This window comes from Betta splendens, chromosome 7, assembly GCF_900634795.4.
Source record: "Betta splendens chromosome 7, fBetSpl5.4, whole genome shotgun sequence".
Lineage (NCBI taxonomy): Eukaryota > Metazoa > Chordata > Actinopteri > Anabantiformes > Osphronemidae > Betta > Betta splendens.
This window is the reverse complement of record NC_040887.2, coordinates 7891745-7915655: the sequence shown is the minus strand read 5'-3', so window position 1 is coordinate 7915655 and position 23911 is coordinate 7891745. Positions and strand designations below refer to the sequence as shown.

The 23911-nt window shown below is 45.3% G+C and overlaps 1 protein-coding gene across 3 annotated transcripts in view; it reads right to left on the bottom strand.

Moving 5' to 3' along the window:
- Positions 1 to 1218: 1218 nt before the first annotated feature.
- Positions 1219 to 23911, bottom strand: part of sema3bl (sema domain, immunoglobulin domain (Ig), short basic domain, secreted, (semaphorin) 3bl) — a 34839-nt gene continuing 12146 nt past the window's right edge. For 2 of the 3 annotated variants that reach the window (XM_029156502.3, XM_055510322.1), the window contains 14 exons: positions 19845 to 19904; positions 14799 to 14918; positions 11387 to 11477; positions 10926 to 11042; positions 10694 to 10836; positions 9236 to 9350; positions 9093 to 9162; positions 8865 to 9009; positions 6317 to 6548; positions 6040 to 6131; positions 5892 to 5933; positions 5577 to 5802; positions 4384 to 4514; positions 1219 to 3692 (listed from right to left, as the gene is read on the bottom strand). In XM_029156502.3, coding sequence (XP_029012335.1) covers positions 3174 to 3692; positions 4384 to 4514; positions 5577 to 5802; positions 5892 to 5933; positions 6040 to 6131; positions 6317 to 6548; positions 8865 to 9009; positions 9093 to 9162; positions 9236 to 9350; positions 10694 to 10836; positions 10926 to 11042; positions 11387 to 11477; positions 14799 to 14918; positions 19845 to 19904 — 2103 coding nt within the window. In that variant the 3' untranslated portion in view covers positions 1219 to 3173. The remainder of the gene's footprint in view (positions 3693 to 4383; positions 4515 to 5576; positions 5803 to 5891; positions 5934 to 6039; positions 6132 to 6316; positions 6549 to 8864; positions 9010 to 9092; positions 9163 to 9235; positions 9351 to 10693; positions 10837 to 10925; positions 11043 to 11386; positions 11478 to 14798; positions 14919 to 19844; positions 19905 to 23911) is intronic. The other variant, XM_029156503.3, reaches the window with a different exon arrangement.

The window sequence follows — 23911 nt, the reverse complement described above, 5'->3', positions numbered from 1 at the left end:
GAGGCGGAGGTTGAGCAGCACACTCCTAGACAGCTGTGCAAGTTACGTCTGCTGCTGCCTGATGAAGTGTTTGCTGCAGTTTGACACTTATTCTGGACCAGAACACAAACGTTGCACGTCAAAGCGTGCAGCTTTCCACTACTCACAGCTCTTTGGGTTTCAGATCGCTGTAACATCAGGACACCTTGTGTCCAACGACGTCCAAATGCAGTTCACACTTGATCACAGGGAGATTTCTCCGCATCTTGCTAACATTATTAGATATGTAGTCACACTTCCTGTGTGAAGGAAGACACAGTAACCATAATTAATGTAATGTCACTAATCATTTAGTAGCTTCCGTAAATTCTCATTTATTGTAACAGTGAGGACATGAGGTTACTAGGTCACGCAATTTTTTTCAGAGGCCTGAAATACGGAGGTTAAAAGCTGGTTTTCACCCATAAACAGCACGACAAGTTTGATTTTCAGAAAATAGTGTCTTGAAAGCTGATCCACCTTCCAGTGTGTGCTTTTCCCCTCACTGTATACTGTAGTTGCATAGTTTGTATACATTGGCATCAGAGTTAAATTTGGTTTCTTGGCTTGACCCACGCTGAACTGTGGACAGTATAAACACTGAGGCCCTTAAAATTCATTCCACACAGTGGAGATTGATGTCACAGTTGGCCTTGTTACATTTGACACACGACTGCATGCCTTCGTTCTGTTCGTGCATTTTTTGAAGTGACAAACAACCAGTCCTCACAGCACATTTCTACAAATGTCACTGGCCAATTACTCTTCTAATGCCCAGCGAGTGCTTCATGTGATGGGCCCAGTAAATTCCCTACTATGTACTTTTCACATACAAATGCTAGTACAGATTTTTGTGTAATGAGAACAACTGCCTGCAAATGCAATAACATTTTTGGCCCTGACCATATCAGAAAGAGTGAAAAGGACACATCAGCAACCAGAACAACAAATGAAAGCAGATATAGAAAATGGAGCCGGTCTGCTCCCATTCCAACGCTGAATGCCAGACAGGTGCACGTTCTACTTTTTGTTAATTCAGTTTTAAATAGACCATGCCTTGGGCTCAATGCTGTAAAAGCTCTGGTTTATGCAAGAGCCTCATTTCAGGAAACTGCTGTTTGTTCTCTGTTTGTCACTGGCATCATCCAACTTTAATGTATCCTTCACCTCCAAGCCTTTGAGTCCAGTCAAAGCTCAGCATGAGGTTAAAAAAACACATTTTATTGCTGTTAAATAGCAGGTACAGAGCATGCATGATAGCAATACTTAAATAGAACATAAATACAGCTTTAAATTAAACTCAGAGCCCACAACCAGATTGCATTTTTACAGCATAGTGTGAAGACACTTTATGTTTTTGGTTGATTTGAACATCCATCCACATTGCAGACAAAATGTTGATTATTTTACTAAAGCTTGTTGAGCCTTTCATTTTCAATTTACTGTTAATTTGATCGCTGTGTCATTAGTGACTGAACCTCATGTCTGTGTTATGTACAGTATAGGAGCTCCAGGAATTAATTAATAATTAATTAAAAGGAAGTGAGGTGATGTGACTTAAGAGGATAGAAATCGTCTGCATCACATCATTTATGTGCATTAGAATTCTGGTCAACACACAACTAACAACTAATTACAGTGAACACCATAAAAGTTAAGAGTTAATGTTAAAAATCTAAAGTGTCAAACAATCCAACAACATTCTTTGTACAACTAGTCCGACATGAAACCTAACCGGACTTGTATTCGTTCAGTAACGGTTACTGTTGTCATTTCAGAAGGGAACAAAAGCAAAAAGAGCATCAGCATTTATTTTGTCCATTCCATTCATATGGAATGAAAAGTAAAGTCACAATTACAACTGCAAATATGACTGTGTAGACAGTTCTGCCGGCAGTCATTCAAGTTAAAGCGTACATGATACCAACACAACAACAAAGGTATCATCTCCATCATCTCATGCATAAGTTTAATTTAGCTTAGATGGTTTAATAGACAGTCTCGCATCCTTAAACTACACAAATAAACTTACAGGGAAGTAGAAAGTACTGTGTGCTGTACAAGATATTATCATTACACTGACCTACTGTAGGAAAGTGTTTTAATAGGGATAAAAATGTATGAATCACAAATACCAACAGTACAACATCCTTCTAGTACCTTTGAAACCTTTGCTTTCTTTTTCCTGTTGCTCCATCGGTTCATTCACATGGATTAAAAATCATCCCACAATCATACCATCATTTAAACAGTTAAAGTTCCCTCACTTGGTTACTTGGTATTGAATGTATTCAGTTGTCTTCTAATTATTATTATTATTATCATTATTATTATTATTAGGGGTTGTTGTTGTTGCCTGCCTTAATCCTGGGGTTTAAGGACTGACGTTGCTGTCTAGTGTTTTAATGAATAGTGCATTGGCCCCTTGTGAAAAATGGTGCTGCCTGCCTTTACTTTTCTGAAGTATCATCAGTTGTCTTATGTTAGTTTCTAATTGATTTAGTTGACTGTACTCCCCGAGTGAAAGGGATTTTACTCCCTGAACACAAGCTTGTAGCCGGTGTGCATCATTAACTTTAATAAACCTCTAACGAGTGTGCTGAAAGGCCTGTTAAACCAAGACATAAGAATTATGTCATAGATACACAATTAAATACAAGGAGATGGTTTTAGTGGCTGCATTCTGCATCGCACTTTATATGAAAGGCAACTGTACATAGAAGTGTATGCTGCAAAGACTAAGGCAAATTTAATGTGACAGGCGAAATCATAAATGAGCAATTAATTTCATAACATGAGCCAACACAGAGTCAATGAGGCCTGAAATGCTTGGCACAACTGTTGAAATATCTCCATGTGTTGCTGACACGTTAATCCACACGAAGGACGGGTCCTTAGTGAGCAACATTTAAAAAAGCTTCCTCCTCCTGGCTTCGAAAGAGCAGCACCTCCTATTTTATCACAAGCAGTCTCTTGTGTTGTCATCATAGACAACATTACACTTCTGTCTTTGTGGTCCACAGTTAGAACCAAACTGTAGCCTCTTTCCAACCTACGGTGATTTCATGAATCCATTGTTCCTTATCCCGTTGGACCACTTCAAGCTCCAAAGGGTCCCCCATCAGCCTAGTCTCGCTAAGGCTGCCCACGCTCGTCTACACCGCCCTGTTTGTGCTCACATCCCGTGGCATTCGGTTGCGCTCACCGGAGTTCCTGCTGCGAGCCTTCCTGGCGCTCTCCTGTGCCTGCCGGTATTTCTCCAGCATGCTCTTGTGCTTCCTCCTCAGCTTGTCGTTGCACCACATCCTCTCGCAGTACTCCTCCACCTGTGGCAGGTTCGACGGCCCGATCAGCTGCATGATGTCCTTGAACCAAAGGCGTGACTGGGCCATTTGGCCGGAGGAGCCGCCTCTGCTGTAGGCGCTGCACGGCATCCAGGACCGGTAGCTTCCCGCCGGCGACCGATCCTTGAAGGAGTCCGAGAGGCCGGCGTTGTCGCGCGCCATGAGTTCGTCCAGAGTGTCCCCCTGTAGGACTTCGAGGGTGAAGCGGGCCAGGGTCTGCGTGAAGCCATGCTCTTGGGAATGGCAGATGTACACGCCTTCGTCGTGGCGGAAAAGGCGCCGAAACAGGAGGCCCTGCTCCGTAGGCATCACGCGATCGTCCGTCTTTACCTGTGGCAGGATGAGAGTTTCCATCAATGACATATGAGTGCGGCGCATCAAGAACCTCTGCTCCCTCCACCAATATTTAGGGAGAGAGCACCTCCTATTTATATTGTCAGAATCTATGTCATGCATAAATATTGTATCTTCCTTTAGTAAAAAGCTATGTAAAAAATACATCTTTGTGGTCACCTTCAAGTAAATTGAAGTGAACATTAGTGGTTTTATGCAGCGTATTCTCAGCTGGGAACAAATCCAGTCTCCTGACTCTTTATTTGCCATTTGCCCACATGTCTTTCTCCTTTACTAGTGCCTACGTCCATTTGCTATTTGTGCCTCACTAAACTGTACCTTTGTGCCAACGCAAACATGGCTTGGACAGGGGTGGTAACGCCTACAGTACACATGATTGAGGCTGATCGAGATATGAAAAATGACTGTGGATCTGTTCACTCGAGGCAACAAAGGTAAAAGGACTTTGCAACACGTCTATTGTTTATTCAGGAACAGAACAGTGGCAGAGCATTTTGCCTAGTTTCAAACACATGTCAAATGTGTCAGCCGCGTGCCAGATTCACGGACTGTTCTCAAGTTTATAGGCGGCGATGTGTTGCGTTTGCCTGACGTTTTAAGCCACCTGTCCCGTCTCCAAAAACATTCCCAACCCGTCGTTTGGCTTAATATTTGCCAGGCGTCTTACTTCCTCCTTGCGGTCGTTGTGTTGAACGAGCCAGGTGACGGTAGCTTGCAGAGAGCGTGGGACACACTCCAGTAAGGTGCTGTTGTTTTCGGTCCCGTACACCACCCTGTCCTCTGTGACATCCAGGTCTTCTGGTTAAAAGAGACAGAGGGAGAAAGGTAAGAGGCCTGAAACGTCTATAGCAACACAGAAGCCTAAACTAATGTCTACTATAAATCCAACATGGCCGCTCCTGGCAACAGAATGCTGACTTTGTGAAAAAAACGTGGTGAGAAACTGAATTTGGTCTCAGTCCGTATATTGTACACTGTATATACTGTGTATAATGAGTAAGGGCATAAAGGATTTTATCTTATCTTATTGTTTTTAAACTAGGCTGGGTCTTGTCATGTAGAAATACCTTATTCAATGAATAGCAAAGAAGCCACGCCTCTCTGGGAATCTTACTTTCTTCACGACACCTTGGGCACAAATCAAGTCTTCATCCAGAGGATTTAATGGAGTCTTTCACCACCTCAGCACTTTACTGCTCGTGCACTCAGATGAGCAAACATTAGCTCAGCTCCTTTCATCACCTCTACCCATTTAGCTGTCTTCATCCTCTGTTCCCTCTTTACCGCGGCTTCTGTCTCCCACAGACTGTGATAAACTGACGTGAGGTCTCAAATAAACACTGCTGTTTCATTCTGAATGCAGAAAAACCGAATACAATGCTCACAAACACAGGACGGTGCTGAAAAACATTTCCCCTGGACCTCAGGTGTATACAGACCCATCTGAGGTTTACAGAGGAGAGGAGACGGGCTTCTTCCTATCTGCAACTAAATACATTGTGCACGAAGAGCAACTGTATCTGCTTAAAAAAACTCAGACATTCAGTCACTCACATAGAATATACAGTTGTACTAGGTAAAATATTTGATAAAGTTTATAATATAAAAATATATTTTTTTGTGAACTTCCTCCTACTTCTCTTCTACAATGAGAAAAAATAGACAAAACCCAGTCTTTGTTTCCATTAATACAACCACCCAGTGGAGCAAAATTTTGGCTAATCTCTACTAGGATTAAAGCAATAGTTTGACATTTGAGGCAAAATATCTTTGCTTTCCTGCCAAGACGTGATCAGAACTCGTCATCATTGTACTACGTGAGTGTGCTCCAGGCAGAAAAGGCTAGCGTGTCGCACGCACCGCTCTGAGTCTGGTCCAAACACTGCAGCACAGGGTTGCCGTGGCGGATGTCCTGCCTGCGATAGCGCCTTTTGCCGTTGGGGAGGTAGCGCGCGCAGGACGAGCCGTCCCAGGCGCAGTACGGGTCCCGGGCCAGGCAGCACTCGGCGCAGGCGCGCCCGTACGTCTCACAGCGATGCAGCTTCACCTGGGCCACGCCTGCCGGAGAGGCCGCAAACAGGGCTTGCTGTGTGAAGTGGTGAAAAAAGCTATGATGAGCTAATGAAAGAGGCATCACTGCTTAGACACATACTGCACTGCACCGCATCAACCCACCCTTTTCACAGATATGTCCATGGAAGTGATGGGAGTCGGCACCTGCCAAAATGGAAGTTTTATTTCAAATAAGCTTTAAAGGATCTTTGTGTTTCCTCTTCTTTGTATCTAATTATCTACATATGAGGATTTAATGTTTGAAATTTACCTTAAAGACTTGCAGCTCTTCCAGTGTGACTTCCTCTGTCTCTAGACTGTTTCCACTCTGCAATGCAATGACCTTCAAAACTGTACCAATGTCTAAAAAGGACAAGCAGATACAACATAAGTCATATACTGTATAAGCCAGAGGTCTGCTTTTAATCTAGTTTCTGGACGATGCTTTATAAAGCATCAGTATTAGAACCATAAACACAATGCGCTGTTTGACATACAGACAAACTCAGTATGGTCAACTCTTGTTAGCGAACTCTCCACGCGCTCACCTGTGCCAATAAACATGACATCATACTGTCCGTCCTCGGCTTCGACCCGGTCCACCACGATCTGCCTGAGCTTGTACGGGATGTTGGCCTTGACGAGCACCGGCTGCCGCAGGCTGGGGTACACGGGCTGCCACATGAGCGGGTGGCCGCGGGCGAAGTGCAGCACCGGGTCGGGGAAATCCTTGGTGCTGCCAAACTCTCTGCCGGGCTGGTTGGTGATTTTACTGGGACACTGGAGACACCAGGAGGACGGGTGAAGAATGAGGAGGAGAAGGAAGAGAGAGGTGGAGGAAAGGAACTTTGGATCAAATCGGTAAAATCCCTATTTCCACGAATTCCCTGCACTGGAGGTGTGTTCCAAAAACCGCAGCGTAATCATGGTCTTGAAGACTTTTCAAAGACTCTCATTAGAAGTTTTATTGTCCTTAAAAACACAGGGTGAAAGTCCCAGAAGGTTACAGTACGTGTTTGGAGGGAGAAGCATAAAAAAATCCTGTATTATGGTAATGAGTAAATGTACTGGAACCTGTGAGGCTCAGAAATTAAGAGGACTTTCCAAATAAAAGGCATTTACACAAACCATATGGTTTGGTCAGATCAGTAGCCAAAGTCTCATGTGCTGATGCTTTGTTGTAAAATCGCAGGCTTCTATTCAGACAAAACTGGCTCTGTCGTCTCGCACGAGAGCCAAAGCCATCGTGACCGATGGCTTGTTTGTCTGCTCGTTCACTGGAAACAGATTTCCCGTCCTGAGCAGATTGGCCCTGCTTGAACGGTGTTAGTCCTCTGTCACAGTTAGAGGATAATGTGCCATTTACCAAATTCAGGACCTGACTCTAATCTACTCAAACACAACAACGGGCTGCGTTTAGGGTTGAGGTCTGGTGTCACTTATGTACAGAGGAGCCACAACAAGGCCACGTTGGTGAAGACCGATCCAAGCTGGAAAGTCAACCTTAAGGCTTGTGAGTACGCAAAAGACAGAGAACTAACACAACTCATGAAGAAACACTGAAGTTTTGGAACGGTACATACTGTAACAAGCTGCCCTGTCACTGCAGTCGCTGCAGAAGTGACCGACTAAACTAAAACATATGGCGCCAAGCTGACAGTTTGCCAAATATCATAAATCGAGGCAGAGAAAAGGGATGAAATTTAATTGAGATCGAAAGCGATTCACGAGCGCGGAGTTGGTCACTTGATCACTTGGTATTTATATAAATCCTATTGCTTTTCCCGGCCTGTATTTCCATATGGTGGAAATATTGCTTCCCCATCTTATCACAGCAGCTGCTCAACCACCAAGAGCCCTGCACTGGTCTGGATTCAGTTTCAGACTAGGGACTTGAACTGTGCAGGGAGGCTGCATTGAAATCCATTCAAACTATTTATTGTATGGCACATTCCTGTGTGTATGGCTTCTTAGATGGCACCAATTATAATTTATTGCAGGAGGTGTGGAATGCATGAGAAATTCCAAGCGGTTTTCCAACTCACTAACTTTCAGATTCCTGAACCTGTTAGTGTTTGCATTTCCAGCTCTCTTACATCAGGGTTGGAGTGAATGCAGACCTTTGTGTCCTGACACGTCAGCCTGCGGTGAACCGCTCTCCAGCTACTCCTCGTTTGTGCACGCTGCAAAAAAGAGCCCTGGAAGGAACAGCTTCCAACTCTGTTCCCATCCCCATAGACTGTGCTGCAGTAGGTCGACTGCTGTCGGTGTCCAGCTGAGAGCCAACTGAGCTTCAATGACACCCTTCCACTTTTACTGTGAATGTGATATGAAGAACACACCCAGAGGTTCTGCAACAAAAGCTCTTTTGTTTGGTTTAGTTCAGTCAAAATTCTGCTGTTTATTAAATATGTTGCATCACCTAGGACTTTATCCAAGCAGTATGATCACTACAGGATACGTTTGTAGGATACACACCAAATTCTGCCACATTAAGTGAAACTTAAGATGAAACTTTTCTTTTTTCATTTCTGAAGGATATGTAGATATATATGAAGTGTTGACAGGGCACGCTGACATGTTCTCTTCCCTTTCCCTCTTTTCCTCTGTATCCTTTCCCCTTCAGTTCTCGTCTCTCGGGCCAAACTATTCCGTTAATCAGGGAGTGAGCGTAGGGAAACCACTGAGGTGTCAGCGCCGCTCTCACATTAGCCATGTTCCCTCACTCTGCTAATGAGCTGCAATTACACAGGAGACGCGATCGCGTGTGTGTGTGTGCGTTGTCTACACGCTTCTTTGTATGTATAACGAGGAACGTGACAGAGTCCTGCTGGGAGTGCGGATGCAAACCAGGAGAGGGGTCTGCACTGTATACAGCCACCACAGCTGCAAAGGCACCGTGCACAGTCCATCGCTCAAGCTTTGGACGCATTCAATGCCTCATTTCGCCTACGGCAGCTAAACTCCTCCCCCTTTTTATTCCTAGGGGTCATAACCACTGAATTCAAAGCAGTGTAAGCAGAGTATAATGAGGGAGTAAAGGTTAGGTTCGAGCTTTTTTTGGGTTATACTGTAAACATGTGGAGCGCCACTCACCACGCCGGGCCTTGGATAAGGAACCCGGCCCTCATAGGGCCCCCACTGATAGTCAGGGCCTTCTTTATGAGCGAAGGGCCCGTTGAAGGCTTCTCTGATGTCCGCCATCTGGTAAACACACACAGCGAAACCCTGGAACACGTTACTGTGGCGGAGAGAGGAAAAGTACACGAGGGTCAAACGAAGGAATGCGAGCACATCTCTAACACATCGTCACTGCTTGTTTACCTGATGGTGCTGAAGATTGCGTACACTTCCGGGTTCCTCTCGTCCTTGGTCCTCAGCAGGAAAACGTCCTCTGTTTGAGACCATCACGACAGTTACGGGGGGGGTGGACCGGGGGGTGCAGCAGATGCCTGCGTGGGCCTTACCCAGCTGGTTGAAGTGCGTGTCGATGCCGTGAGGTCCTGGTACAGAGCAGACGAGCCGCGCTTTGATGAACGTGCTCCACTTGTTGACCAACACTCTCTGGCCTCCGACGTCATTCTGGCAGAAAAGAGGAGAGCAGCTATAAAACGTTGGCTGTGTCTTCTAGAAAACGGAGCCCAGAATCAAACAGCGAATTAGGTTAAAGTCATGAGCAATTTTAAGCAATTGGAAATAATAGAAATAAATAACTAATAGAATTTCAATAAACAACAGTCATCATTTTATTGTTGTTGATAGTTTGATATATTAAAGTGCCTGCACGTATATGTCAAAATGTACAAAGGAGTTTATTTATGATTCGTGATTTAAACAATTTATAACTTGGTAGTGGCTCAAACAGTTCAGTAAATGAAATCGACTGTCCTGAAGTGGAAAACCTTTGTAAACAGTGATTAGTAGAGGTTTGATGCTCTCAGCATTCGTAAGTACTGAGGCATTTGTGTAAGTGAGTGCATCAGTCACGGACATCATTCATGCGTGTGTTTGCTTGAGTTACGGAGATCAGCGGTGATAATTGTCTTCTTGGCAGGAAACGTGGCAGGAGAAGTGGTGACAACTGTGCATTTGCCAGAAGGCAAAAAAAGGGAGAGAGATGTGGGATGAGGGGGGTGAGGATGACACACAGCTGCTATCGTAGGGTTCGAACTGTCTCCACAGAGGCCCACCAGCTGTGAGTGTGTGTTTGTTGGTATTTCTGTGTGAATGCCGATGTATATTTGCGAGCGCTGCACACACACGGGTCCACTAGATAAATCAACGCGTGAAGGAATATGTGAGAGCGCGCGGCAAGGATTGGGCCCAAGCTTGGGAAATCCGACAGCTGTTTGTGTTTTGGAGGTAGAAAGAAATCATATAATAAATAATTATGATATACTTTCCCCGTTGGACAATGCCTTCAATGTCATTTAGGGAAAATGTAAAGATCTGGTCACTCCTGGGGAAATCTGTCTTTTTGTTCACTTACTGTCACAATAGCAGGATAAACCCATGACCTCCAGCCCTGAAAGGTCAATCCCACAGAGATTTCTATATAACTACAGTATGTAGGAAAAGACGCCTTAATCACATTATTCTATCCAGTGTCTCTCGTTGTTCCTCATGTAACCTTCTTCTAATGGGCTTCAGGGGGAGAGGGGGCCTATACATCACAACGGGAAGCTTGGCGTACACGCAGTGTTTAGGACCCACAACGAATCCTCCAGAAAACTAAAAATCCCTAAATGACTTCCACATTCGCAGCCCAGCGAAGCGTCCTCCTGGTGAAACCTCCGTCCAGATGTCTCATTCCTGGGACTGGACTGTCCGGCCTCGGGGGGAGCGCCATGTGGAGCACAGCTCATAATCTGACTTCACTCCTCCTTTTATGGTCCTGAACAGTAAGAGAGTACAAAGCGTCTCACCGCACACACTCGTCCGACGCGTGTGTGAATGGCCCCCTCCCTGTCGCCCGCCTCCGTCACCTTCTCCGTGAAAAAGAAATAGACTTTATCGTTGTCCCTGTCGTCATTGTCCGGGATGAGGTGGGCGGCAATGAACTTGGGGTCTGCAGGAAAAGATGGAGACATTGATGAGAGCCAATAAAAAAATGAGTCAAGCGGCATCTTTGTTTGGTGATTTTTCTGTAAATCTTACCATTGAGCAGCTTCTCGTCCGTCTCTGTTCTCATGGTGGAGCGACTCCCCAGACTCCTGAAGATCACGGAGTCTCTTCCCAAGAAATCCGCTGTCAGTCCGGTATACAGCTCCCCACCTTTGAAAGGCAGAGGTGGACAGCAATGGTGATAAAATTAATTAAAATAAACACGCAGTGGTTCAACAAAATAAGGAAGAGGAACAGGAACATACACAGTAGCATATAACATATATATGGTTATAGTGTTAGTGTAAGGAAAGAAGATTTTTTGGCTTTTTAAACCATGAAGTGTTGATCCCTAAGAGGACTATTCACAGAGGTCAGAGGTCATGGTCAGTCAGTCAATGTACTTCCAGGAGTTCCTCAGAGGCCTTGTGGGTAATCTGTGTCTACTGTAGTTGTGACCTAAAAACATCTGCACGTAAAAACAGACACTCACTGTATCATAGCAGGGATCTTACCACTAAAGGTGCTGGCGAACGGCAGGCTGGGGTCATGAGGAACTTTTCCTCGTCCGTTTTCCACATTTGTAGGGTCCATTGTGAAAACATGCTGCAGAAGAAAGCGTCACAGGGTCACGTGTGTTGAGTTGGAACATGGTTAGGTCAGTAGTTAGCGTTCGCTCAGAGCTAAAGGCTAAAAGCTGAAGCCCAAGGAAAAACGCTTGAAAGCGTTAAAAGGTCTGTTCAGTTCACAGGTGACCAAGTTAAACATCCTGCTGAAGCGGAGGCCACTGTTCTGCTTCACAGTGGGGCTGTTTCAGATTGTGTTTCGGGTTTATTTGTCTTTCAGCTGAACTCTGCGTCCGTCTGGGAACCGAGACGCCGTCTGAGAAACGAGGAAACGCGGGATCTTTGAAGTCGCCGGGGCTGAGACGTCGGAGGGAGCGGGCGGAAAACAGAGCAACAGAGCGCCGCTATCGAATAGAAAAATCACACCTAAAATCCAAACCTCAGCTGCAGAGGAATGTTTTACGACCTCCGCGGCCTCGCACCTCGCTCAACACGTGCTCAGCCGCCACTGTTGAGTAAATACATGAAGTCAGAACCCGGTGGCTCCGTCCTTTAATGCAGCTTCGTACAGAAGCAACCAACGTGTTCCCTAAAATGACACCAGGGACCTGCCTGGTGTGTCTACTACAGTACAACTATGACAAACACATCTTTCGATTGTGCGATTTGTCAGGTCGAGTCACGGTCAGCCTATAAAAAGCCTTTCTTCTTTGCTCTTTCTATTCCCAGCTGGAACCAGACCGTCTCTGGGAATGAGGCCTGGGTGTGATCAGTGCGACCCACAGTACATCAAGACGTCGCCTTCCATTCCGGTCCGTACAGTATCACCGCTTTATGTGTCCTCGCGCTGAACTCCGGGCGTCTGCGCCTCGGTTCCTCCGACAGACAATGGAGTATTGTTGCCGGGAGGGTGAGTGTTCGGCTGCACGGAGATCAGGGCGGTGAAGTCAGCGGGATAAAAATACTATAAGAACCGCTTCGGACAATGGATGCACTCACGCACATGGAGCTACGTGCACGGACACATGCGGAGGAACAGAAGGTTTGTGCAGTCAGGATCATCATCATCAGTCCTACAGTTAATGGAATAGGAAGCAATTCAGTTGGGACCTACAATATTATTTCCAGCATTGCATATCAGTGTAATTTTCCAGGATTTCAGTGGTCATTTTGGTTTAACTACAAAGGCTGCGTGACTTTACATTCATTTATTTTAAAGCTTTACGTTTTCCAAAATAAGAGCGCAAGCATTTGCAATAAAGTCCTATCTGACCGACAAGAAGAGTAAACCATAAAAGGTTTCCCTGTGTGCAGTGTTTACAGCTGATGGTGTGTGATGCATGAGAAAAATGAGACTCAGTGTTCATCATTGCAACTAAACTACTCCTGCTGATTGTTTTTCAGCTGCATCGCTCTTCCTCTCTCCCGCTGAGTTAAACAGAGACAACATCCACCTCCTGTACTTCCTGCCTCTCATCCTGCTCTCATCTCGTCCTCCCCTACTACTGTTTTGATGAAGTACTGTGGAGGGAGGCTGATGCTGCATGGACTCAGACTGATGTGGATTATCTGTCAGGCCTTTACGTCAAACACCTAATTGTTTTGCAAAGGAAAAGTCCAAATCGCCGCAGTTTGGACTCTTTTCATTTGTCATTTTTTCATATGCATTTAATGGCAACTCGGTCAAACAGAGGAGCTCATTACTGGCTGTTGTACCGGACCTTTCCTTCATTGTCCAGCTGAATAAAGGCACAGTCTCTTTCTCACAACTCAACAGACTCCAGCAGGAGCATGAGAATCTCGCCCTCTCACGCTTTGCCTTCTATTCTTCTCAGTTCTCTAATTGTTTGCTTTTTTGTCTGTGTTTATTTATACATGGACAGAACGTTTGTGCTAGAAAAACAAAGATAGTGATGATAAGGAGAAAGAGGGGAAGACATTAGGCGCATGCAGAAGCAGTGAGAAGAAGCCAGAGAGGCGTCATTCATCCTGGGGGAAGGGCTTTGATCCAAAGACAACACACATGAGAAAACCTAAAGAGTGATTTAGGAGCAATTAATTTTTCATGAGCATTTCAATCTTTTTAGCCCAGTTTTCCTTTCAGCAGTGCTGCTCTGTTGAGCCTGCTGAAGAGCCTTTGGTTTCCACTGGATTAGAACAGGGTCCCATGTGTGGCACTTACAGAGGTTGCCAAGGAGGTCTGAACGGAATGAGTCACTCAGCCGGTCACACGCTGAGCGCAGAGAAGCACTGACAATAAAGTGTTTTTTACTAAAAATGGAAAAACAACTTTGATTGTATTTCAGTGTTTTGAATGTACTATGTGTTTATTGCATCAGGCTTGTGTCATTTGTTTGTCTGTGTAATTGTCTGTGTGCATTGTCTGTGTGTGTGTGTGTGTGTGTGTGTGTGTGTGTGTGTGTGTGTGTGTGTGTGTGTGTGTGTGTGTGTGCATGTCTGTTTTGAACTCAGATGAAACACCTAAGAGGTCAAAGGTCATCCCACCCAAGTCCCAGTCCATGGGCTCATGACCTCGGTTCCCTCAAGAGGTCAGACAAACAGACGAGTGTGTGTTCGCCACCAGTTAACGACTGGTTAAATAAACGGACAGGCTCCCTGCAGTGGTGTGTAGTGAGAGAGACACACAATGATTACCTGAAACGGTGGAACACACACACACACACACACACACACACACACACACACACACACACTATATATATATAAAATGTAAATATATAAATACATAAATACATGGAACTAACTTACTGCTAGTTACATGTATATTAGGGTAAACCTTGCGCCCTTTTCTTCATTGCTACAGATTCAGAGCATCATGAGGGAGGACGCAGACTGTGGTCATTGCCTAAACCCTCGAAAAGGCAGGAGAAGTGCATCTTCTCTGTGCACACAGTTCACCGCACACGCTCCCACCCTGCTGCCTCATTTCCCCTCTCTAGCTCTTTGCCAGTATCCAGCTTCCCCCTCTCGTCGTGTCCAGTGTGACCCCCTCCCGCTGCAGTACAATCGGGGGGAACACTGTGAAACAGCAAGGCCCAGGTCTGTCTTCTTAAGTCCATTCACTGGCGCCGAGAGGCTGCGTATGGATCCGGTCTGTGCAGCAGACATAGGCACAGTCTGGTAGTGCAGCTGCATGGCCCCACAAAGAGACTGAGGCAGTGCTGCCTGTGGAGGCTTAACCTTGAACCTCGGGGATCTGAGCAGCGAGAAGCGTCCCTGTAACAGAGTCCTGTGAGCTGCAGGTCACTGACTCCTTAACGTCTCTTTAATACAGCATTCACAGTTTTTTTTCCCAGCAGCCACCTCTCCAAACACACTGCCTCTCTTCACCCAGGCTTACCTCTCCTCTGTGTCCCACGTTGATGAACGCACACATGGGCTGAAAGGCGCCGGTGCCGCAGGCCAGGAGGTGGGTTCGGTTGTAGGGCTGCAGGAGGCGGACAAAGTTGGCACACTCCGTCTGCAATGAAGGGTAAACTGTCAGATTGCATTATATTAAACATGCATAAAATAAAAGTAACATTATTTCTGAGTGACATGGGTCCTATGATGAGGTTATGATGTCCTGGTGCAACACAACAGAAATAAACAATATTTAAAGCAGCATTTATCAAACTTTCCTTTGGGCTCTGGAATCAGTCTAATGACACAGCGACAGTAACCGTCGACTGTCTGGAGACGCTGTAAGCGGATTTTCTGGGTATTGAAGAGAAATGAAATGAGGTTTTAACAAGGCTCATTGATCCCACATGTTTGCAACAAGGCCAAGAAAAGACTGTTATTAGAGGAGATGCAATAATCACAAAGGACCTGCTCTTCTGACATTTGAATCTCAGCCAGTGACATGCTGATGTTAGACATTTGGGTCAAAACATGCACTTTGTCATGGAGTCTTACTAAACATAACATTTGGGGGGGGGTTGTTAAGTCAGCTTCATAAGTCTGTACCACTATAAACTTCTTTTACTGTCCTAACTAAATCCAATCAGCACGAGTCCATTGTGGCAAAGTTTAAGAAATTCCATGTGCAAAAAGAGACAAAGTGACACTGGAACACACAGTGAGTGAGGAAACGTGTGTAGAGACACGTTTGCACTGTTCAGTGGTGCAGAGGAAGAAGAGGCCAAGAGAGTTTCCTTCTTCCTGTCTGGAACAACAGCAGCTGACACCTGCCTGGTCGGCCGCGAGGCAGCGAACCAGATCTGGATCTGGATGTGCACTCGTTCTCTACGTGCGGGCGGGCGTTCTTCCACCTTTGCGTGTGGCCCCCGTGCTTCTCGGAGCCGCTCTCGAACACTTAAACGCGGTTGATCGTTTCCTCAAATATTTTGCGGCGACGCAGACCTGATGTAAACCATGTCCCTGAACTTTGGGGAACAGTTTACATCACCGCGCTGCTGTCCCGGTTCTTCACCCAAACAAAGCTGGCCTGGTAATAAACTAAGTAGGAACACATTTGCATTACGACAAAGATCAAGATAAAAGAGTGGATTCAACATTTCATTTCTACTGTAAATTCTTACAAACGCTACCGTATCGTGTGTCAGCAAATGCTGAATGAATGAATAGAAATCTGTCCGTGCCGTGTTTTATTACCGCTACTTACTGTGGGGAGTTTTCTTAGAAACCTGTGTGGCCTAAAGAGGTTGGAATGAAATGTGGAGAAGAGGAAATATGTTTCGTTTGACCCACTCTGGGATGTTGGGTTTTACACGCTTACATCTTGTTTCAAGTTGAGCGGCAGCAAAGGGAGCGGTAGGAAAGAAGTAGAAAAATAGAGTAGCAATTACAAAATCTGGTTTGGACTCACTGGGAGATCTCAGGGAGCAGCCTTAAACATGTGGCCTGCAGTAAAACAAAGAGTCCTCAGTGCATAAATACTCAGAGTCAGGACGGTTCGATGGAAAAATATCTAACAATGACCTCTGTTCATCTTTTCAGTAAAAGGGTTTTTCATCAACACCATCTTGGGCATTGAAGCCGCCCACACTTGTGTTTCTCCAGCATTAAAAGCATTCAGGACGTCAAATGATGACTACTGTTAATCTAAAATGAATGTGTTATTAACATAAACAAACACGAGTCTTGCCAAAGCTGCTGGCAGAGGAAGAATGCAGCGAAATCCCAGAATCCCGTAGCGCACGCTGCACAAAATGAGGCAGAATGAAAGAAGAGAGCTCTGTGCTCGCAGAAACACTGTGCAGCTAAATATTTAAAGGCTCGGGGGCAGAGGCCTCCATTTCCAGCGGATTAATTAAAGCTTTATTTGACATCTGACATCTATTACAAACCTACAGGCCCCTCCGCGTGTTTATGTTTTCCCGCACACAGACGGGAAGTTTGGCCGCGGCGGCGGAGGTGACTCCAGAGAGGAGGCGCATGTCTTCCTCATGACGGCGGCGGAGAAGCTTTATTTGAGAAACCCGAGCGGCAGCAGCTCGCCGCACGCTAAGATGGATTTTAATCAGGGTTTGATTTGTTTACGGGGAGCAGAAGGCGGCATCGCAGGGCGGCTGGGACATGTTTAAACGGGGAGGCAGCCGGAATTATGGAAGCTCTTTGAGTGTGTCTTTGCGTGAACATGGCTGATAAATTGAGGTTTGTAAACACATAATGTAATTATTGGAGAGTGGAAGAGATTACAGCATCCAGCGCTTTCTGGCTCCATCCAATACAACATACTCGCAGACACACACACAAACAGCATAACAGCTGGGCAGCAGCGAGGCTTTGGTCTCTGCAGCCGTTTGATCCTCCGCTAAAACTACTTTTCTAACTTGTCCTGATTGATTTCCTGACAGAACTGCAAGCGTTCACTCATGGGAAGAAATTCTTTCCAAGCGAGTGAGGTGATCTTTCCAAACACTAAAACACTCTCAACGTTTACTCGTCAAGTTTAGGAGGCAAAAGGTGAAACTAGCATTTGACAGAATGAACAGTCACACGTGGTTTGTGTTTTTTTTTTTCTTAAGCAGCATTTTGTGTCATTCATTTAAAAGAAAAAGGACCGTTGCATTGCTCTAAAACGTTAATCCTGTGTTATATTATAATCAATGAATATAGTCATTTCTTAGAGTCATCAGTTTAAGGAATTACATTTAAATACTATTCTGAAACAGAAAGATGAAAAACGTAAAATAACATGGCCACAAAATTCTCATCTCAGCATGTCCAATATTACAATGTGTCACAGTCCAAGTCCAGCCGCAGAGGAAGTGGCCGATTTGGCAGTTAATTCAATTGTAAGCAGAATAGGCAGAAAATGTGTTAACAGTCGAAGCGAGACAGAACACTGGGCTAATGCGGCCAAGTGCCTCCCTCCGGCCCGTTATTTACTGGCCAGAGGTAAAATTGATGAGTGAAGGTCAGGGGGTTGCGCCTGTGGAAGGAAGTGCTATCAGCAACGACGCTGGAGGTGGAAGACAGTGGTCAGTGCTGGCTGTGGAGACGGGACTGTAATTACAGAGATCACTGTTAGTGTATGAGCATGAGTGTAGAGAAGGCTCCTCATTACTGGATTCAAATATAAACCAATGCCGACACACAAAAACACACATGCACAAACACGTCGTGTGCAGCGACCTCTGACCTTTCAACCTTTTGTCAAACACAGTTATGTTTAACAAACACAGGCAGGAGCAGATACAGCGTGTGTGTGTGTGTGTGTGTGTGTGTGTGTGTGTGTGTGTGTGTGTGTGTGTGTGTGTGTGTGTGTGTGTGTGTGTGTGTGTGTGCGCCGTTTGCTCTGTAGAAGCCAGTGAATACAGCAGTCATCCATCAGCCTGACACCAAAGCGCTGGGACACACACAATAAAGGAGGGCTGTGAAGCAATGCAGAGACAACACCTGGTGCACACACACAGACACACACTTCATGACTGCTCTGGAACAGGTTAGCTAGAGTCACACACGGTTCATTTCACACACGCCTACAGTTGTGTTTCGATGTGACTCCGCTATACGAACAGTACAGTAGCGCACTCTCACACACACACACACACACACACACACACACACACACACACACACACACACACACACACACACACCTTGAGCAGTGTGTGGAGGAAACACCTAATAAAGCGTATCTAAGACACATGTGCCACTTCAAACATGTGGAGCAGACTCCTACACACGCACACACACACGCACGCACACACACCTTTTAACCAGCTCCATATGGAGGCTGCTGTCAGACCCTGGTATAAAAATGATGGTGTTTTTACAACTGATGATAGACGTGTCTTCATTTGTATATGTGTGTGTGTGTGTGTGTGTGTGTGTGTGTGTGTGTGTGTGTGTGTGTGTGTGTGTGTGTGTGTGTGTGTGTATTCTGGGCATCGCAGAGCTGAGCTGGGTTTAACGATCCCTCTGTACATCAAAGACACCTCATCATGAAATCTCTCTTTTCTTCCTCCGCTGCATTGTTTTCTTTCCTTCTTTACGCCTCATTTTCTTCCTTATCTGACTTTACATGTATTTATTTCCCACAGCAGCGTCAGGATGCCGGGGATGTGAGCACCTGCATGTAATGTTCCCCACCTGAGGACAGTGATCATTCACGATCACAGTGTAAACCAGCTGGCAGGTTAAAGTTGAAGGTTGCGAAGCAGGTGAAGCCATCGTCACCTTCATCCTCCACCTTCTTTAACATACGATAAATACTGTATTCTTAGGCTGGTTGTATCACAGACCTGGTTTATTCTTAAATCATTTGTCTTGTGGCATTATAAGTTATAAGTTCCTTCTTTTTTCTGTTTCTGAGTCTTTGCTGTCTTCATATACTGAACAACTGCTGACTTTCCTTTGTCTTTGTGCTTCACCCACACAGTACTAAACAAATTGCTTCATTTACGGACACATAATTTCTAATACAGTGAAATCGCTGGAGAGGAGCTTTGAAATGCTGCTGTATCTTTTAGTAAATGTGGGGTTGGAGAGATGGAGGCCAAGTGCTTTAGAGAAGGAAACCCACGTGTCAGCAGCATGGCAGTAAACCAGCTGAGAGTGCCATTCAGTGTATATTTAGCCCTGCTAGAGGCACATTTTACACTAGAGGATCTACCATTTGGACTCAGCAATGGGTAAATATTTTATATCCCAGTTCTCAGAGCTTTTACATGTAAATTGTTTTTTGACCTGTTAAAATCCAAGAATAAACTGAGCGCTGTGGACTGCTGTGGCCACAGAATTCAGCTGGTGAGCAGTTCAGATCTGAGAACTGGACCAGCAGGTTTGCAGAACAATTTGCAAAGCAGAATTTATTGTAAAAACTGTTTACTTCAAGGTTTTTAGAAAGAGAGGAGCAACCTGGGAAGCTGAGGCAGGACATGAACAGAAGGGTGGCTTCTAAACGAAAGGACGGGAGTCACACACAGCAACTTACCTGTTCCTTCCCCATTTCAATGCAGTCCTCCCTGTTGCCAGGTAACGGGGGCCAGGAGATCTGGGAAGGAGGAGGCAAAACAGTTATATTTAAAATCGCATACATTAACAAGTAGGTCATTTTGGTTCTATAGGTTTGTGCTTTGAAATTAGACATTTCAAGTGAATTGTGATCAAATAAAAAGTCTTTACGTTGCTTTCTGAAAAAAGAAACAAAATAAATTGCCGTTGAGGAGGAAAGTCCACGTCTGCTTCAGTGTGTGTAAGTAAAACTGCAGCAGATTAACAGAGAGCTTCTGTGGCCTCGTTTTGGTCAAGAGCTGGAAGATAAGTGAAGGCTCCTGAGGTGAACGACCACGTCTCATGTGCAGTGAGAGTGGAGAACATGTGGGTCCTCTCTGGTGCAGAAGTTATTGAATGAAGCTGTTTTAGAGCACATGTGGATTGGAAGTGACAGAAACTAATATATACACAGACGACGGAGATGAGACGATGAGTGAGTTTATTGAGGACTACCTGGCTCCAAGTTGACTGTCTGTGCGTCCTCCTCTCAATGCCACATGAGCGCTAAGCATCTGACAGGTTTTATAGCCTTCATCGTAAATCTGAAGCCACTAGAGCCAGAGAAGCGGGCTCTAAATCAGAGCGACTGAGTCCTGGCTCCCCGACGCACACATGCTCTGACGCTTTGTTGTCTTAACTTAAAGTAATGTACGAATAAAAGACCTGACCCTGAAGCCTGGAAAAACTAACCGCTCTATTATGAGACGAGTGAAACTGATCCATGTTATCATCACCTGTGTATGAAATAAAACATGGCGAAGAATATTAAAAATGCATGTTAATTATTATTTAGATAAAAATGAATAACATTTTAACCTTGGACTTGGCAATTTAGTTGAACTGGATGAAAAGACAGAGAGCAGCTTTGCTTAGTGGTCATACTTCATCTGAGCTCAGTTCATATCTTTTTCCTTTTGCTCAATTCAATAACCCCGTCTGAATCCAGAGCCGGGTTTAATTACGAACTGGCTGCATTTGTGGGAATCTGTTTTAAGCTTGGCTAAAAGCACTTTTGGGTTTGGGTTGGTTCCTTTCGTAGATTAAAGCAGCTGAGATCTCTGGACGGGTTCGTTTGGCCTGGTCCTGTGCACCTGTCCCACACACACACACACACACACACACACACACACACACACACACACACACACACACACACACACTACAGGCCGGTGACACACTGTCTGAGTCAATGCGCCGCAATATCCCATCCATCACGCAGGACTCCAACGCTACAAGGCTCGGGAAATATGGCCGACCTGTGCCGCTTCGCAGTGTTCTTTTATTGTGACACTCAAACATTATTCACTTTTATGATCTCTAGACTTGGACCAAAATTTGTTCCAGACCTGCAGATTTGGGAAATAAGAGCATGAAGCAGAAAAGCTGCCATTTACAGTAACTTTAAGTTCAACCGTTGACAGGCTGTAACTACTCCTGTGGATACATTCATTCCAAAAGTCCAGACACGTGAAGGTGAAGCCCAAATACTAGAAACAGAAATGAACGGTATCTCCGTCCATTGGACAGAACAGTGGGACAGCGCAGTCACGAGCTGAGGTCTGTTCTGTAACAACGTGATGCTGATTCCAGCAGATGTGTTCGCGGTTTCTGGGTGAGTCCGTGTGTCTGATCTGTCGGCTCGATGTTGCTGAGCCAAACTCAAATTTGGCCGGATCGGGTCGATGAAATCATAAGACGCGTGGAGTTTACAGTATTTCTGACTGAAGAACGCAGCAGGGCTACAAGTGCCTGATTTAAATACTGAACCCAAACATCCCAAGCAACTTGGAACAGCTCGTCTCATTCGACGCCAAAGCTTTTACAGCTGAATTAGATTCTAAGTAAACTGGGCCTCGGGCCGCGTTTGAAATCAGCACGGCAACGCTGAACGTGACACTACAGTAAAGCAAACACTAGAAAAATAAACCAGTTGTCTGCAACAAACCAATCTGCGACCAGTGCCAACCACATCCACAGGCCCAAAAACCCATTTCATACTGCATGCAGCAGTTAGATGGCGTGTCAAAGACGTGTGATAATTATTCATCATCTGAAACATTTACATGAAAGAAAGATTTGTTTAGTTCCGAACCATTTTACTGAGAAACTAGATCTAGTTTGCGGTTTTACACCATTTGACGACGGTTTTACGCCTCGTGCGTCCTGATCAACTGGAGAAAAACCTTCCCCTGTGGTTTATAACTTCATTGTGGTCGTGCAAACGTCAACGCTGGCAATAATTAGCTTCCTTCTCTCCAGTATAAATTAACATTTATCAGTAAACCTACTGAGATGCTGACAGCTTTTACAAAGCGAGGTGACAGGACGAACACGCTGATCTCATGCTGGTGCAGCTGATCTGGGAACAGGGGGAGCAGCCTTTAAGCTCATAATTAGCATATTGTTATAGAAAAAGAAAAGCAGAAGAGACTGCACTCAAACTGATTCATTACAGTGTGAACTTGGGTTGTTTCCTAAACTGTTGAAGAACCAAACAAAAAAATTAGCAATCAGGACTCTATTATAACTTTATTTAACAACAGAGCTGGTCGCCTTGGAAACGCCCACGTAGCTTCTATGGCTTCACTGTATGGAGCCTTTGGCAGACGTGTGCCGTCCTGCTAATCTATGTTTCACTGAACTGGCATCGCTGACACATTTCACAGCCGCTGGCAGCGACAGACGCGTGGGCATCGAACCGCGCAGCGAGCTACGACGGCTGTGCCAGGACAGAGGGGAGGCGAGTGGGACCAGGCAGGAAGGCAACATCTGGCTGAGTGTGCAGGCAATTTCCCTATTCATCCACTGGCCGTGTGCAAGTCCACACACACATACACACACACACACGCACGCACGCACACGCACACGCACGCACGCACGCACGCACGCACGCACGCACGCACGCACGCACGCACGCACGCACGCACGCACGCACACACACACACACACACACACATACACGCGCACACACACTCAAACACAGCTTTTAGCTAAAATGACTGGAGCTCACTGGGGGTTTCTGCGTTTAGATTTATTTTTTTGTTCTGCGCTCACAAAAATCCAGTTTAATGGAACACAGTACGGCGGTCGTCCTGCTGCTGGAAGGTAATATCTAAATAAATACATACTGTACTGTAGATTTCCCCAATTCTATTATTTCACACACACCGAGGCAGATGAAATGAAATCCAGTTTTATTTTAGACCTCACCATTTTCCCTAGTGTTAAATGCGTCCAATATAAACTCTCTGAAACCTCCTAAGATATAAGTCAAAGTATAAAAGCTCGCTCTGTCTCTGGAAACATGACTTGAATGTGGATTCCTCTCTAATGTCAGATACTCAACTCTCTGTAATTGTTACCAGACGTTATGAGGGTAAACATGTACAGTATACTGGGGGGCGCTCCCTCGAAGCGCCGATCGCCTCCACGGGCCCGATTCCATAGCTTATCATTAACTTTACGTCTTCTTCTGCAGTTCTGATTTTCCATCTGCTCTGAACCTTTCTGCGGGTGTGTTCAGTGCTCATCCTCTTTGTGGTGAAGGGAGTCGCTGCTCATGTGGGATGCGATGGGTTTTCTCAGCGAAACTATATATCCTGAAAGATCGTAAACTTTATATTGTGAAGTGCCTTGAGGTGGCTGCTGCACAAAATGATGGAGTCATTCTTCTCCAGCCTCACTTCCATATATTTCCTCTGTTTGACACATCCTAATGACTAATCCATGTACAGATTACAGGTTACGCGGATGGAAACGGGGCGACTGATTTACGACTCGCTGCACTTTTACAAGTGCTCCTGCGCCGCGAAGGGTACAGGATCATACCCACATGTTGGCAAAAGACACAGAGTGTAAACAGATGTGACTGTGCTATAATCACATCTGTCTGCAACAAGATCACACGCCAGATTGGTTGGAATTTTTTTATTTTTTTATTTGAGCTATTCCCAACCTTATCTTTAACCTTTAATCACAATGCTCTGCATTTTAGTGATGATGTAA